Source organism: Hyperoodon ampullatus (genome assembly GCF_949752795.1).
Source record: "Hyperoodon ampullatus genome assembly, chromosome: 19".
Classification (NCBI taxonomy): Eukaryota; Metazoa; Chordata; class Mammalia; order Artiodactyla; family Ziphiidae; genus Hyperoodon; species Hyperoodon ampullatus.
Window position 1 is genome coordinate 40,864,823 of NC_136932.1, and position 12,819 is coordinate 40,877,641.

General features: G+C 55.5%; 1 protein-coding gene across 1 annotated transcript in view; it reads right to left on the reverse strand.

The window, feature by feature from the left end:
- Positions 1–12,819, reverse strand: part of PITPNM3 (PITPNM family member 3) — a gene marked incomplete at its 3' end in the record, with an annotated part of 86,011 nt that overhangs the window by 1,528 nt on the left and 71,664 nt on the right. Inside the window, exons 13-19 of the mRNA XM_079725270.1 lie at positions 12,180–12,328; positions 9,155–9,271; positions 6,636–6,752; positions 6,181–6,329; positions 5,753–5,902; positions 2,288–2,471; positions 258–386 (exon numbers count right to left, since the gene is read on the reverse strand). Of these exons, the coding sequence (XP_079581396.1) occupies positions 258–386; positions 2,288–2,471; positions 5,753–5,902; positions 6,181–6,329; positions 6,636–6,752; positions 9,155–9,271; positions 12,180–12,328 (995 nt within the window). The remainder of the gene's footprint in view (positions 1–257; positions 387–2,287; positions 2,472–5,752; positions 5,903–6,180; positions 6,330–6,635; positions 6,753–9,154; positions 9,272–12,179; positions 12,329–12,819) is intronic.

Consider the following 12,819-nt stretch of genomic DNA (forward strand, 5'->3'; position numbering starts at 1 on the left):
ACTGTTATTGTCTGCTAATTTTTCCATCTCCCCCACTAGACTGGATGACATGACATCCTATTCCACCGTGGATCTCCCCTGCACCCAGCGCAGGGCCTGGCCCAAAGCAGGTACCCAGTCGTGTTTGTGGAAGGAAGGAAGGAAGGAAGGAACAAACAAATGACTGAAGGAGCAAACACTGGAATAAACCTCCTCCCCCCCCACTTTTGTTGGTTCCACTCCCTCACCCCCCAACCCCCAGCCCCACCGCTTCCCACCTGGCACTGGGTTTGATACTTCTTGGTGGGCCGGCCCACAATGAAGATCTGGGAGGGTGGCAGGCCTAGCACGCTGTAGACGGAGATGTCCTTCGTGGAGCCATAGGCCGCACTGATTTTGATGAAGCACTGAAACACAGGGCAGCTGATGGAGGGAGGGGGGCCCAGCGCATCCCCACAAAGGATTCCCAGATGTCCCCCCAGGGAGCACTGCTGGGGGACCCTTTATCTGCACACTGACAGACTCCAAGTCATGGGTCCACCCTGCATCAGGAACCACCCCCTGCAGTGGCCTCCCCTCCCGCCCCACCCCCTGCACCGAAAGCCTGATACGGGCTCCACCTGTGAATCACAGCCCCACGATTTGCTGACCCCACGTGAGGAGCACGATCCGTAGGTTACGAACAGTGGGGCAAAGTGCTCCTCTGTGGACCGGAAATTGAGGGCCAAGTTGACACAATCCAGGGCCAGGACTGGAGGCCAGTTCTGTCCTGACAATTCTGCCCTCTGGTTCTCCTGCCTGTCCATGCCTTTCTCTCCATTCCACGACTACCACCTGGATTCTGGTCTTCTGTCTCTTGCTTGGGCAACAGCCTCCCAACTGGCCTTCCTGCCCCTCGTTTCTCCCGCCAATCTGTTCTCCATACAGCTGCCAAAACGATCTTTCTACCACCCAAATTAGACACTGCCACTCCCCTGCCTTAAGCTTTTCCATGGCTCACCATTACCCTCAGCAGAGAGTCCATGGTCTTGCCCAGTTTCTAAGGTTTTCACGGCCTGCCCAGCCCAGGCCCCTGATCACTTCGGGGACCTCAGCCCCTACTTGACCTGAATCTGATCCAGCACATACCCCCATCCTGAATACCTGCAGCTCTGAGAACATCCCAGGCTCTTTCCTACCTCAGTGCCTTTGCACATGCTGTTTCTTTGGCCACCGGACAAACTCATACTCATGCTTCAAGACTCAGCTCAGAAGTTACCACCTCCTAGAAGCCTTCCCTGGCCTCTCCAGACAAAGCTAGGTCCTTTCTCCTCTGTTTTCCCAAAGGGTCTTTTCTAATCACCCACCAGTAAACTATCAATTTCCATGTTTTTCTTCCTGTAGATCAGGGATTGGCAGACTCTTTTGGTGAAAGACCAGATACTAAATATTTTAGGCTTTGCACTCTGTTGCAACTACTCAACTATTCCATTGTAGCTGAAAAGCAGCCATAAACAACCCGTAAGCAAATGAGCATGGCTGTGTTCCAGTAATACTTTATTTATGGACATGGAAATTTGACTTTCATATAATTTTCACGTCATGAAACCTTAATCTTCTTTTGATTTTTTTCCCCCAACCATGTAAGAGAATTAAAACCATTCTTAGCTCAAAAGTCAAATAAAAACCATGGGCCAGATTCAGCCAGCCCCTGGGCCATGATTTATCAACCCCAGCTCTAGATCAGCAGTTCTCAAAATTTTCTAAGCATCAGAATCCCCTGGCGGGTTTGTTAAAATACAGATTGCTGGGCCCCCCTCCCAGAGTTTCAGATTCAGTAGGTCTCCAAGGGGGGCCAGAGACTCTGCATGTCTAATGAGGTCCCAGGGAACCCTGTGCCACAGGGCACACAGTGAAAATCACAGTTCTAGGACATCCCGAGTTCTGTTTGCCTCTGTGCATCCCCAACACCCAGGACAGGGGAGGGAACACACTAGGCACTTAAGTGTCTGTTGAAGGGATAACCAGATGCAGAGACGAGTTTAGGCTTTCGGGTCAGACGATAAAGGATGAAAGGGTGACTCTGAGAGCCTGGGCACATCCCTAAGCCTCACCTTTCTCACTTGCCTGGAGGGATAATAAGACACACCTCGCTGGGCAGTAAAAGGACCAATGAGGTGCACGTGAATGTGCTTTGCAAACTGGGCATCCGCTTGGACAATCGGAGGATGTGGGGTAAAGGAGGAGGCCCCCCCACCCCGGGTTGAGGGAGGAGGGGAGGGGGAGGGGGAGGGCGGTGGAGGAAGCCCTGCCCAGCCGGGACGCTCACCTCCTGCATGAGGTTGCGCAGGAAGATGGCCTTCTGCCGCAGCGGGTCGTGCACCAGCCCGTCCGAGAAGAAGATCATGCCCTGTGGGAAGTTGTGCTGGGACAGCCACGACACCACCCGCTGTTTCTGCATGTCCGGCCGCCCCGTGATGTAGAGGATCATGTAGCCCAGGTCCTGCCAGTGCCTGGCGAAACGGCATTGCAGGGTCCAGCCCCGCCCCGTGCGGGCCACCCCCTGCCCAGCAGCCCGCCCCACTCCCCACTTCCCCCTGCCCCAGAAGCCGGAGGGGCTGTTCCCAGGAGCACTAGGGGAAAACAAGGGGGCACCCTGAAGTCCGCACGCCCAGTTGAGCCCTGTGAGTCCTGGCCATCTCCCCCGGATGGCCCACAGGCACCAACCACATGCCCACAACACAAATGATCCCCCCACTCCTGCCCCCTCTGCTTGGGTCCCCTCCTCTGTGATGCGCCATCATCACTCAAGTTTCTGGAGCGAGAGAAGCCCCTTTGATTCCTCCCTTTCCTTCCATCCCGCATCCTTCCTCCTCCAATCAAGGAGCCTTTGATTCTACCCGGCAGGACCTTCACTCCACCCTCTCACTTTAACTCCACTTCTTAGCCTTAGCTCAGGACCCATCGCTCTCCTGGGCCACTACAAAACCCTCCTGGGAGGCCCCTTTCCCTCCAGTGCCCCCAATTCCAATCCAACCTGGGCCGTGCAACTTCAAGCAGGTTACTTAACACCCCCAGGATTTCAGTTTCCCCATCTGTAAAATGGGGATAACAACAACAATTACCACCTAGGGTTTTCTGAAGGATGAAATAAATTCATCCCAAACAAGCCTGGCAGTGACTTTCTTGTTATCCTTGGTACTGTTTCCATGGTGATGTCTGTAAATTGCACATCTAACCCCACTACTCCTTTGCCTAAAGCCATTCCTGGCTCCCCGGTGCCCTGAGGTCGCAAGGCCCCCCTGCACTGGTGGTCCTCCACACTCTGCCCTTGAGCATGGCAGCTCCCCAGCCACATGGAGCTGCTTTGCTGCCCCAGACAAGCCCTGTGCTCTTCTGCTGCAGACCCCTGCCCTAGAGAGGCTTTGTGGCTCCATCTCCTTATGTTCCCATGCCCCCATCTTTCAAGGCCACCTCCTCCAGGAAGCCTTCCCTGCTTTCCAAGCAGGATCTGCTTCTCTCTTCTCTGTGCTCTCACAGTGGGCAAGTGCTCTCCGTTGACATGGGATCCTGTCTGCAAGATGTCAGATGAGCCCAGGCCTGATTGCAGGCTTTTGTGGCGCTAGCCACTGACTGGGCACCATAGATTGGGGGTTTCCAAACACTGGAAGATGCTCTGAGAGATTTGGGGAGGTTTTGTAAGAATGCACAGGCTCAGGTGTCACCTCCAGAGTTCTGGTTAATTCTGAGAGGGTACCCAGTGATCTGTGATTATAAAAAGCAGCTTCTGATGCTTAGCAAGGTTTGGAGAGCGCCGCAGCGGCCCCAGGAGCCCATGTGAAGAGGTGAGGGCACCCGATGGGACCGTCCCCCAGAGAGGAAAGACCACAGCCTCCCCTTCCCAGGTGTGGGAGGGGGACACTGACTTGGGAGGGGCTTGGAGAAGATATACTGGGAATGAAGGACGCAGGCTTATAAGGAGGAGGTCGACCCCTGAACTGAGCAGGTCCAGGGCCCGTTTCCACAAGGCCAGTGGGCATCTTGAGGTGAGCAGTCTCATAGGAGTCCTCGAGCCAGACTAGTTTTCTCTCCCCAAAGTGACCACTGCTGCTGGCGTGATGCAGGGCAGTCCCCTGACCCAGTCCCCAAGAGCTCCCAGGACCCGGGATCGGTCCCACTCTTGGTGTTCTGATCACTTGGAGTCCTGGAGTACGGTTTCTCATGCCCATGACTTGTTTTCTCCACTGGACTGTGAATCTCCTCTAACTAGGATCTCTTTCTGCATCACTGCCCAGCCTAGAGCCTGGCCCAGAGCCAGCCTCAGAAAAGAGGGGAGGGAGAGAGGCAGGGAGAGAGGGAGAGACTAAAGTGGTACCTGTTTTGCTTTTCTATTGGCAAAAATCCGTTTGCACCTCTCTCAGCAGTACAGTAGCCCTAGGAATCTGTGCTTCCTGCCACACCTCCTGCCCTGTCCCAACCTGGCCTCCAACATCCAATGGCCCTAAACTTGCCCCACCTCTTCCCCACACATAGTCTGTTCTTCCCTGCCTGTCACCTTCTTGGCCTATCAAAACCAGTTTTGTGGGCTTCCCTGGTGGCGCAGTGGTTGAGAGTCCGCCTGCCTATGCAGGGGACACGGGTTCGTGCCCCGGTCCGGGAAGATCCCACATGCCGCGGAGCGGCTGGGCCTGTGAGCCATGGCCGCTGAGCCTGCGCGTCTGGAGCCTGTGCTCCGCAACGGGAGAGGCCACAACAGTGAGAGGCCCGTGTACCGCCAAAAAAAAACAAAAAAAAACAAAAAACCAGTTTTGTATTTTCTTCTTTTTGTCTTTCTGCATGTGCTAATATTTGTACAATGGCATGGACTGCAATATATATATATATATATATATCCATCCTTCAGGAGTTGCCTCAAATGTCACCTGCCCCAGGAAGTCTGCTCTGCTTTCTCCAATCAGCTGTAGTAGCTGCAATCTCTCGATTAGCCCTGTGTGTTAGCTAGTCTTGAAAGATGGCCTCCCAGTGAGCCACGTGTCCCAGCATTCACACCTTTATGTGGTCCCTTCCCCTCGAATCTGGTTCGATCCTGCGCCTCACTTATAACCAATAGAACGTAGTGGAAAGGACACTGAATTCCGAGGCTGGGTCCTAAGAATGCTTGTAGCTTCCAGCTGGGTCTCTAGGAACCAGAGGAGGCTGGTCACCATGGTGGAAGTCAGCCACCAGGTACAAAGTCTGGCTAGTCTGAGACCCCCTGGCTGGCCACATGGAACAGCCACATGGAGAGAGAGAGAGACACCCCAGCCGAGGAACGAGACACGTGAGTTCATCATCCATCTCGGACATCTTGAACTGGAGCAGCCCCGTGGAGCCCTTAGATGACCCCCAGCCTGGACCACCACCTGACTGCCACTTCTGGAGAGACCCCACGTGAGAAACTCCAAGCAGAACCCAGTCAACGACGTGACAGAATAATAAAGCATGATCTTCAGTTGCTAAGTATGGAGCCATTTGCTACATAGCAACCGGTAATCAGAACACACCAATTTTATCCTGATTGGGATCTGAATGCAAGAGACCAGGCCTGATTCGCTGCACAGAATGCTCAGACAGCGTTAGAATAAACAGAGGGAGGAAGACAGAGAGGGAGGGAGGGAGGGCATCCGAGTTTCTCAAGGGCCCTCAGTATTACTCCTGGAGGTGAAGCCAGGACTCCCGGCTCCGGGCCCATAACCCCCAGGGCTGCTGGCCCCTGCCCCGGGGGACACATCCCCTGCAGGGAGGGAGCACTCACCGGACAACATCCACTGCCCCCGGCCGGACCTTGGGGTCGCTTCCCATGATGGACACGCTGGCCGCAAAGGAGCCGTCGATGCTGAAGACCACGCACTCCATGCCCCGGGGCAGCACCGTGAGGTAGCTCATCGCGCATGTCTGGTCGCCCCTGAAAGATATGGCCAGCCGTGCGCTCAAGGTCGGGTGTCAGCCTGAGGCCAAGGTCAGCCCACAGCCGGGGTCAGAGCTCAGTCGGGGCCAGGTTGAGAGAGAACCTGGATGGCATCTCCTGATGCTACAGCTGTGACCGCATCCCATTTTCCTCTCTCCCTGCAGACAAGGACAGGGTCCAAAAGACAGTACCTCGAGGACCCCATCTTCTGGACGGGCCTGGCTGGCAGGGCCAAGGAACTGGGTGAAAGCACGAGAATGTTCCCTGGGTCTTACCTGACGACCATCTTCACGGGGTAGACTCCGACCCCCAGGCGCCGGGGCCGCGGCACGCTGTACGTGATTCGGCCGCTGCTGTTGGTGATCTCCGTGTCCAAGTGCACCCAGCGGCCGGAGGAAGGCTCTGCCATCACCAGGATGTCCACCTGCAGGCAGTGAGGGGACCAGGGGAATCGCTGAAGGCTGGGGGGCTGGGGCTGGGCTTGGGAGCTCTTCTCTGCCAAGACAGCAGGGCTTGGGGTCCTGTCCGATGCTAGTTCCTGGCTCCAACCACCTTTCCTCTCTCCACAGCAGGTGCACCAGCTTCTCCGAGGCACCCAGTCCACCCCTCACCCCCGCTCTCCCTCCCTGACCTGCGTGAGCGTCTCCCACCTCGTGCAGCCAGGCCTTCCGCAGCCCTCACCCCACGTGCCATGTGGTACCCAGGAGGGGATGGCCCAGCCTCTCTGTACCTTCTCCCCGGTCAGGGCCACCATGTCGAGGGGCCCGTACATGAACCGCCCCACCAGGACCTGGGGGCCGTCTTCGGCAGCAATCACGTCGTTGGCCCGGTGGTTGGCGGTGACATTCTGGAAGGACAGAAACCAGCTCAGCTTCTGCAAGGGGACTTGACCTGGTTTTTTCCTTACGTCAGCCCAGGGTCAGCCGGAGGGATGCGCACTTGCCAGATATTGCCTTCCTTCCTATTAACCTCATTAGAGTTTCCGAGATGTGTCCCCATGGAATCCACGAGGGAAACAGACCCTTAGACCCTCACGTTGTCTCCAAGGAGTCCTGGGCTCCTGCAGACCAGCATTCTCCGCTCTTGATTCTCCCCATGGCCCGGAGGTAACAGCCAGTCCTCAGAGCCTGGCATCCCTCTAGACCCCCAGGCTGGAAACTGAGGGTCACCTTCACTTCTTCCTTCCTCATCACGACTCACATCCAGTAGCCGTTTACCATCCGTCTCTGCTTCGTGGGCGATTTAAATGTCAAGAGTAGAGAAAACAGTGCAGGAAGTCTCGTGTGGCCGGAAACCAGTCACAGCCATTCTGGTTCTGTTCTTCCCTGGCTGGATTCCCCCACCCCGCTCCAGATCATTCTGGAGCAACGCTGGACGTTGCGTCACTTGTCTCTAACTATCCCAGCATCCCCATCCTTCTTCACGTCTGGTTTCAATTCATTCCGTAGCTCAGAGGCCTACATTGGCCCCAGCTGCCCACCACTCCCAGCCTGGCTTCAAGACCCCAACCACTCTATCTGTACAGAACCACCCACATCTGTGTCTTTTCCCACACCCAGGTACCTCTCACCTGGGCTCTGCTAGTAGCATCTTAAAGGAGCCCCCTTATTCAAAAACATTCCCCGTGGCAGATCAACCGTCTTTATAAAGCACAGATCTTTTAACCCCCCAGGGCCCTTGGGATGAAGTACAAATCCTGAGCCTGGCATCAAAACTTTGCTGGGCAATCTTTTCAGTCCCATCTCCTGCTGCCGCCCTTTGAAGCCCCACTGGTTCTTTCAGGTCAGGCTCTGCAGACGCCTCTGGGCCTTTGCTCACACTGGTCCCCCCACTTTCTATGGCATCCCTGGTCCCCTGCCTCCTTCTTCCAGGCCATCCACTAAGACCTGACTCAACTTTGTCCTCTCCAAGAAGCACTGGTGGACTCCCCAGAGATGGTCTCTACCTCCTCTCAATTCCCATGGTATTTTAATTCAATTCAACAAACATTTGCAGGCACCTCATCTGCACTGGTCCCAGAGCTGGGCTCTGGGGATGCAGAGAGGAACCAGTCATGGACCCTGACCTGGAAACCCTCAGTCAAGTGGGAGATGCAGGCCTGCTTACAAGAATACTGATAAGGGAAGAGCTCATTCATGGAAATAAACACATGGAAAGATGCCATAAAAAGGAATTAAGTACTGACAAAAACCACAACGTGGATGAACCTTGAAAAAGGTGCTCAGTGAAAGAAGCCAGACACAAGGAACCACATATTGTATGATTCCATTATATGAAATGTCCAGAATAGGCAAATCTATAGAGACAGAAAGTAGATTAGTGGTTGCTTAAGGTTAGAGGTGGCAGTAGGGGGCTGGGGGAGGGGGATGGTAGCTAAAGGTTAAGGGATTTCTTTTGCAGGTGATGAAAATGATCTAAAATTAACCATGATGATGGCTGCACACATCGGTGAATATACTAAGATACCTTGAATTGCACACTTTAAGTGGGTGAATTGTATAAAATGTGGTTATAGCTCAATAAATATGTTTACCAAAAAAAGAGTTGATTCATGGATCACTGATCACCTTGTACCATTTAGGACTGTTCTTGGGGTACATGTCTCATGTTCCCACAGGACTCAAGTGCCCACCACAGCAGTGGCTGTGCTTGTAAATCCCTGTGCCCCACTGCCTGGCAAAGGGTCTGGAACACAGTGGGTATTGACCATCGCTTGCTGAGTAAATGAATGTATGTCTACCGAACTCCTATTCATACGTCAATACCTTGCAGAGATGATGCTTCTTCAGGGAAGCGCCGCACGTCCTGCCCCGACAATCCTTCTCTTCATCTTCTTCCTAATCTGTGCCTCCCTCTATATGATGGCAAATGCCACACCGGGCTGTGAGCCCCGTGGTTGTGTGTAGGACTCTTTCGGACCCCTGGGTACATCTACAGAGGCCTGGCCTATAGCAATTGCTCCACAATTGGCATCTCCTCACCATCCCCAGTGCCCTGGAGCCCCACCCATGGTGCTCCTGCGGAGCCAGGCCACGGGCAACCAGCTCCCCATCTCACCTATTCCCCCCTCCCCCTCCACTGCAGCCCCGGGGGCCTCCTCTAAGCCTGAATCCCAGCATGTACGAGTACGGAGATCTGAGGAGCGAACCAAAGCCCTTCCCCGCCGTGTGGATGCCCCAGCCCCCGGGGGCAGACCCACCTCCCCGAGACCACAGCCTCAACCCGTAGGCACCTCCAACAAGCACATACCCGCAGCTTGACCTGGGTCCTCTTACGAAGCCACTTCTCGCGGGGGTTAGCGGGGCTCAGTGCTGCGGGGTCCAAGCCAGTGCTCTCCTTGACGTTCACGCTCTCATAGCGCATCACCTGATCAGCGGCCCAGCAGGACTCCGGGTCAGGCCATCTGGACCCCTCTCCCTCCTCCCCACAGTGTCAGGGCCCTCCAGCTTGCAGCCAGTCAGGCCCTCCCCCAGGCCTCCCCACCTCCCAGCCTGGGACCCTCAGGAGGCCGAGAGCCCCCAGCACCTACCATTCTGCCCACCTGTCCTGACGGCTGGGGCCAGACCACTGTCTCTCAAATGCTCTGGCCTGGGAGCAGCCTCTGCTCTCGACACCCAAATCTAACAGCCACCTGCGTCTGTACCCCTTCTCTGCCTTCCCCCATTACGGTGGATGACCCTTATTGAAGGCCAGCTGGAGCCCTGGTCCCTCCCAGCCCCACCCACCTCCTCAAGAACATAATGGAGCCAGCTCCCCTCTGAACCCTACATCGCTGGCTAGTCCCTCACTACTGGATCCTTCTCCTTAGCATCTAAATATGCCGTCATAGCGCCCCTCCCTAGGACCCGTCTCAACAACCATCACACGTTCCTGTCCTCCCTGACAGCAAAAGTCCACAGAAGACTCGCCCTGCACTGTCTCCACTTCCCCCGCTGCCTTCTCCCCTCCCTCACTCCAGGCAGGCTTCTGACCCTGTGTCTCCCCTGAAGCCATTCTTGCCAAGGCCCTGTGACCTCCACCCTGCCCAACTCAGTGGCCCCCTCCCGTCTATCCACTCTGGTCCTCTTCCGACCTCAAGGGATGTCCTCCCCCGTTCCCTTCGGTGGCTCTTCCTCTCTCCTCAGAGGAGCTCCAGGACTCCTCCCTGAACTTCTCCATCTACAGTAACTCCCTCGGTATCTGTGATATTGTGATTTATAATAAGAAGTATGTATTTGGTCTTTGTCCAATTTCTGGCACAAAGCTCCTCAAATCCTTGGAATTTCCTAAGTGAGAGGGACAAAGGTGTCTTTTGATATGTTAATGAGGTGACTTGAACCGCATCTAAGGATGGGGCTGGTTGCCAGGAGAACCAACCTTGTGATCAGAGGGTTGGAAAGTTCAGTCCCGCCCCAGCCCCACATCACCACCTCCAGTCCCGCCCCAGCCCCACATCACCACCTCCAGAGAGGGGAGAGGGGCTGGAGGCTGGAGTTCAATCACCGAAGGCCAGTGATTTAATCCATCATGTCTATGTAATGAAGCCTCCACAAAAACCCAAAAGGATGGGATTTGGAGATCTTCCAGGTTGGTGAACACATGGGAATCTGGGGACAGTGGTGCCCTCAGAGAGGGCATGGAAGCTCCAACTCCTTTCCCCATACCCTGCCCTTTGCATCTCTTCCATCTGGCTGTTCCTTTTATAAAAATCCTTTTATAATTAACCAGTAATCTAGTAAATAAACTGAGTTCTGTGAGCCACTCTAGCAAATTAACTGAATCCAAGGAGAGGATCTTTGGAACCTCCATTCTATAGCCCGTGAGTCAGAAAACCCAGGTGAGGGACTTCCCTGGTGGTCCAGTGGTAGAGAATCCACCTTCCAATGCAGGGGACGTGGGTTCAATCGCCGGTCGGGGAACTAAGATCCCACATGCTGTGGGGCAACTAAAACCCACACACCACAACTACTGAGCTCACACGCCTCAACAAGAGAGCCCGCGTGCCGCAAACTACAGAGCCTGCGTGCCACAACTAGAGAGAGAAAAACCTGCATGCCACTACTAGAGAGAAGCCCATGCGCTGCAACGAAAGGACCCACATGCCTCAGTGAAGATCTCATATGCGCCAACTAAGACCTGACGCAACCAAAAAAAAATATAGAAAAAAATTTTTCATGATGTTTAAAAAAAAAGAGAGAGAGAGAAACCCAAGTGACGACCTGAAGATTGACATCTGATGGGGGAGGGGCGGGCAGTTGCAGGGCTGAGCCCTTAACCTGTGGGATCTTGCCCTATCTCTAGGTAGATAATGTCAAAACTGAGTGAAATTGCAGGACACCCAGCTGAGGTCAGAGACTTGCCTGGTGTGGGGAAAAAACCCACACACGGGAATTGGTGTGAGAAGCAGGGCAACCCATCGCTGGCTTTAAATGCCATCCAAGCTCTGATGACTCGACATTTTTATCTCCAAGCCAGCTAAGCTCCAGACTCTCCACTCACCTTCCCTCCCAACATCTAACAGGCATCTCATCTTCCCAGGTCCAGACCCAAGACTCAGTATCCCCTCCCGCCCAGCCCCACTCTCCCCCAGCCCTAGGGCATGGTGTCACCATAGTTAATCGAGTGGAAACCAGGATTCGTGGGACCCGCCCCCCCTCCTTCCCTCGCAGCCCGAACGTCAGCAGGTCCTGTCACCACACCTCCAACCCGGCAGCTCCTCGGCACCTCCGCCACCGGCTTCCTAGCCCAAGCCGCCACCTCAAGGTTGGGATCCCATGCTTGCCTCATAGCGGGGCCTCACGCTTGCTCTCCTGCCCTCCAAGCAGCAGCCACAGGACTTCCTTCTAAAATATCAGTATCTCTCCCTTGCTCAAAACTCTGCAGTGGCTTCTCATCGGACCCAGTATAAAATCCCCCTCTGACCTTGGCCGTGGAGGGTGCATGTGATCCGACCCTCACCTCCCAGCCTCTACCCCCCGCAGGCTCTCCCTCAGTCACTGGCCTCTCTCTCCACCTATTTTAGAGACGAGAACCTTGAGACCCGCAGGGGAACAGGCATGATGACTCCAGTCTCCAAGCTGAAACATAGGTACATTCTCCTACGTGGTGTCTATTTAATTTTCTAGAAAGTACCACGCCATTGGCCAGAAGCCAGCGTTCCTTAGGAAAACCGTTGTCTGTCCAGGCCACCCCCCCACTCGTCGCGCTTCGGTGCCTTCCCAGTGTCCAACGTGGCCCGCGAGGTCAGCCTCTTCTCCCCAGAAGGACGGGCCCTCCCAAGAAGGGACGACAGTACCTGTCTCAGGATGAAGGCCACCACGTCCGTGGACTCCCAGTAGCTGGCGTGGAAGAGGTGAGGCAGGGCCACGGTGGGGAAGGCGGTGAGGACGTCGGGGCAGTACAGGGCGTAGTCGATGCGCCTGCTGCCCCACCACGTGGCTGTGACTGCGGGTCCAAGAGGGGGGCAAGGTCAGAGCGGCCTGCCCGGGGCTTCGACCCAAGGGGCAGCGTGGGACCCCGGGGCCCGGATCCAGGGGGTGGATGTGCCACTCGGGGCACAAGTCTGGGGCCAGAGCGCTCGGCTCAGAATGAGCTCTGGGAAATGTGCCAGTCCTCCTCCACCTTCAACGACCCCCCAGCCCCCTCGCATACCCACCCCTCCCCCAGGACGCGTGCTGCAAACGGGTCCCCAGGATGGGGGCCCGACCCATGGAGACGTGCACAGTCTCATCCCAGGGCTGTTGTTCACAGGGACTCCCAGGGGGAAAACTGAACGTTGGGATTAAGTCGAGGCCTGGCAAGGTCACATCTCAGTCCACGGTCAGAGGTCAGGGCCCCTGTCCAGGGTCAGAGGTCACAGTTCTGAGGTCAGAGCTCGGTCTGGATTCCCTTTTCCCCTCCTCCCCCGCCCTCAGCAGCCCCGGCAGTGGGCCAGC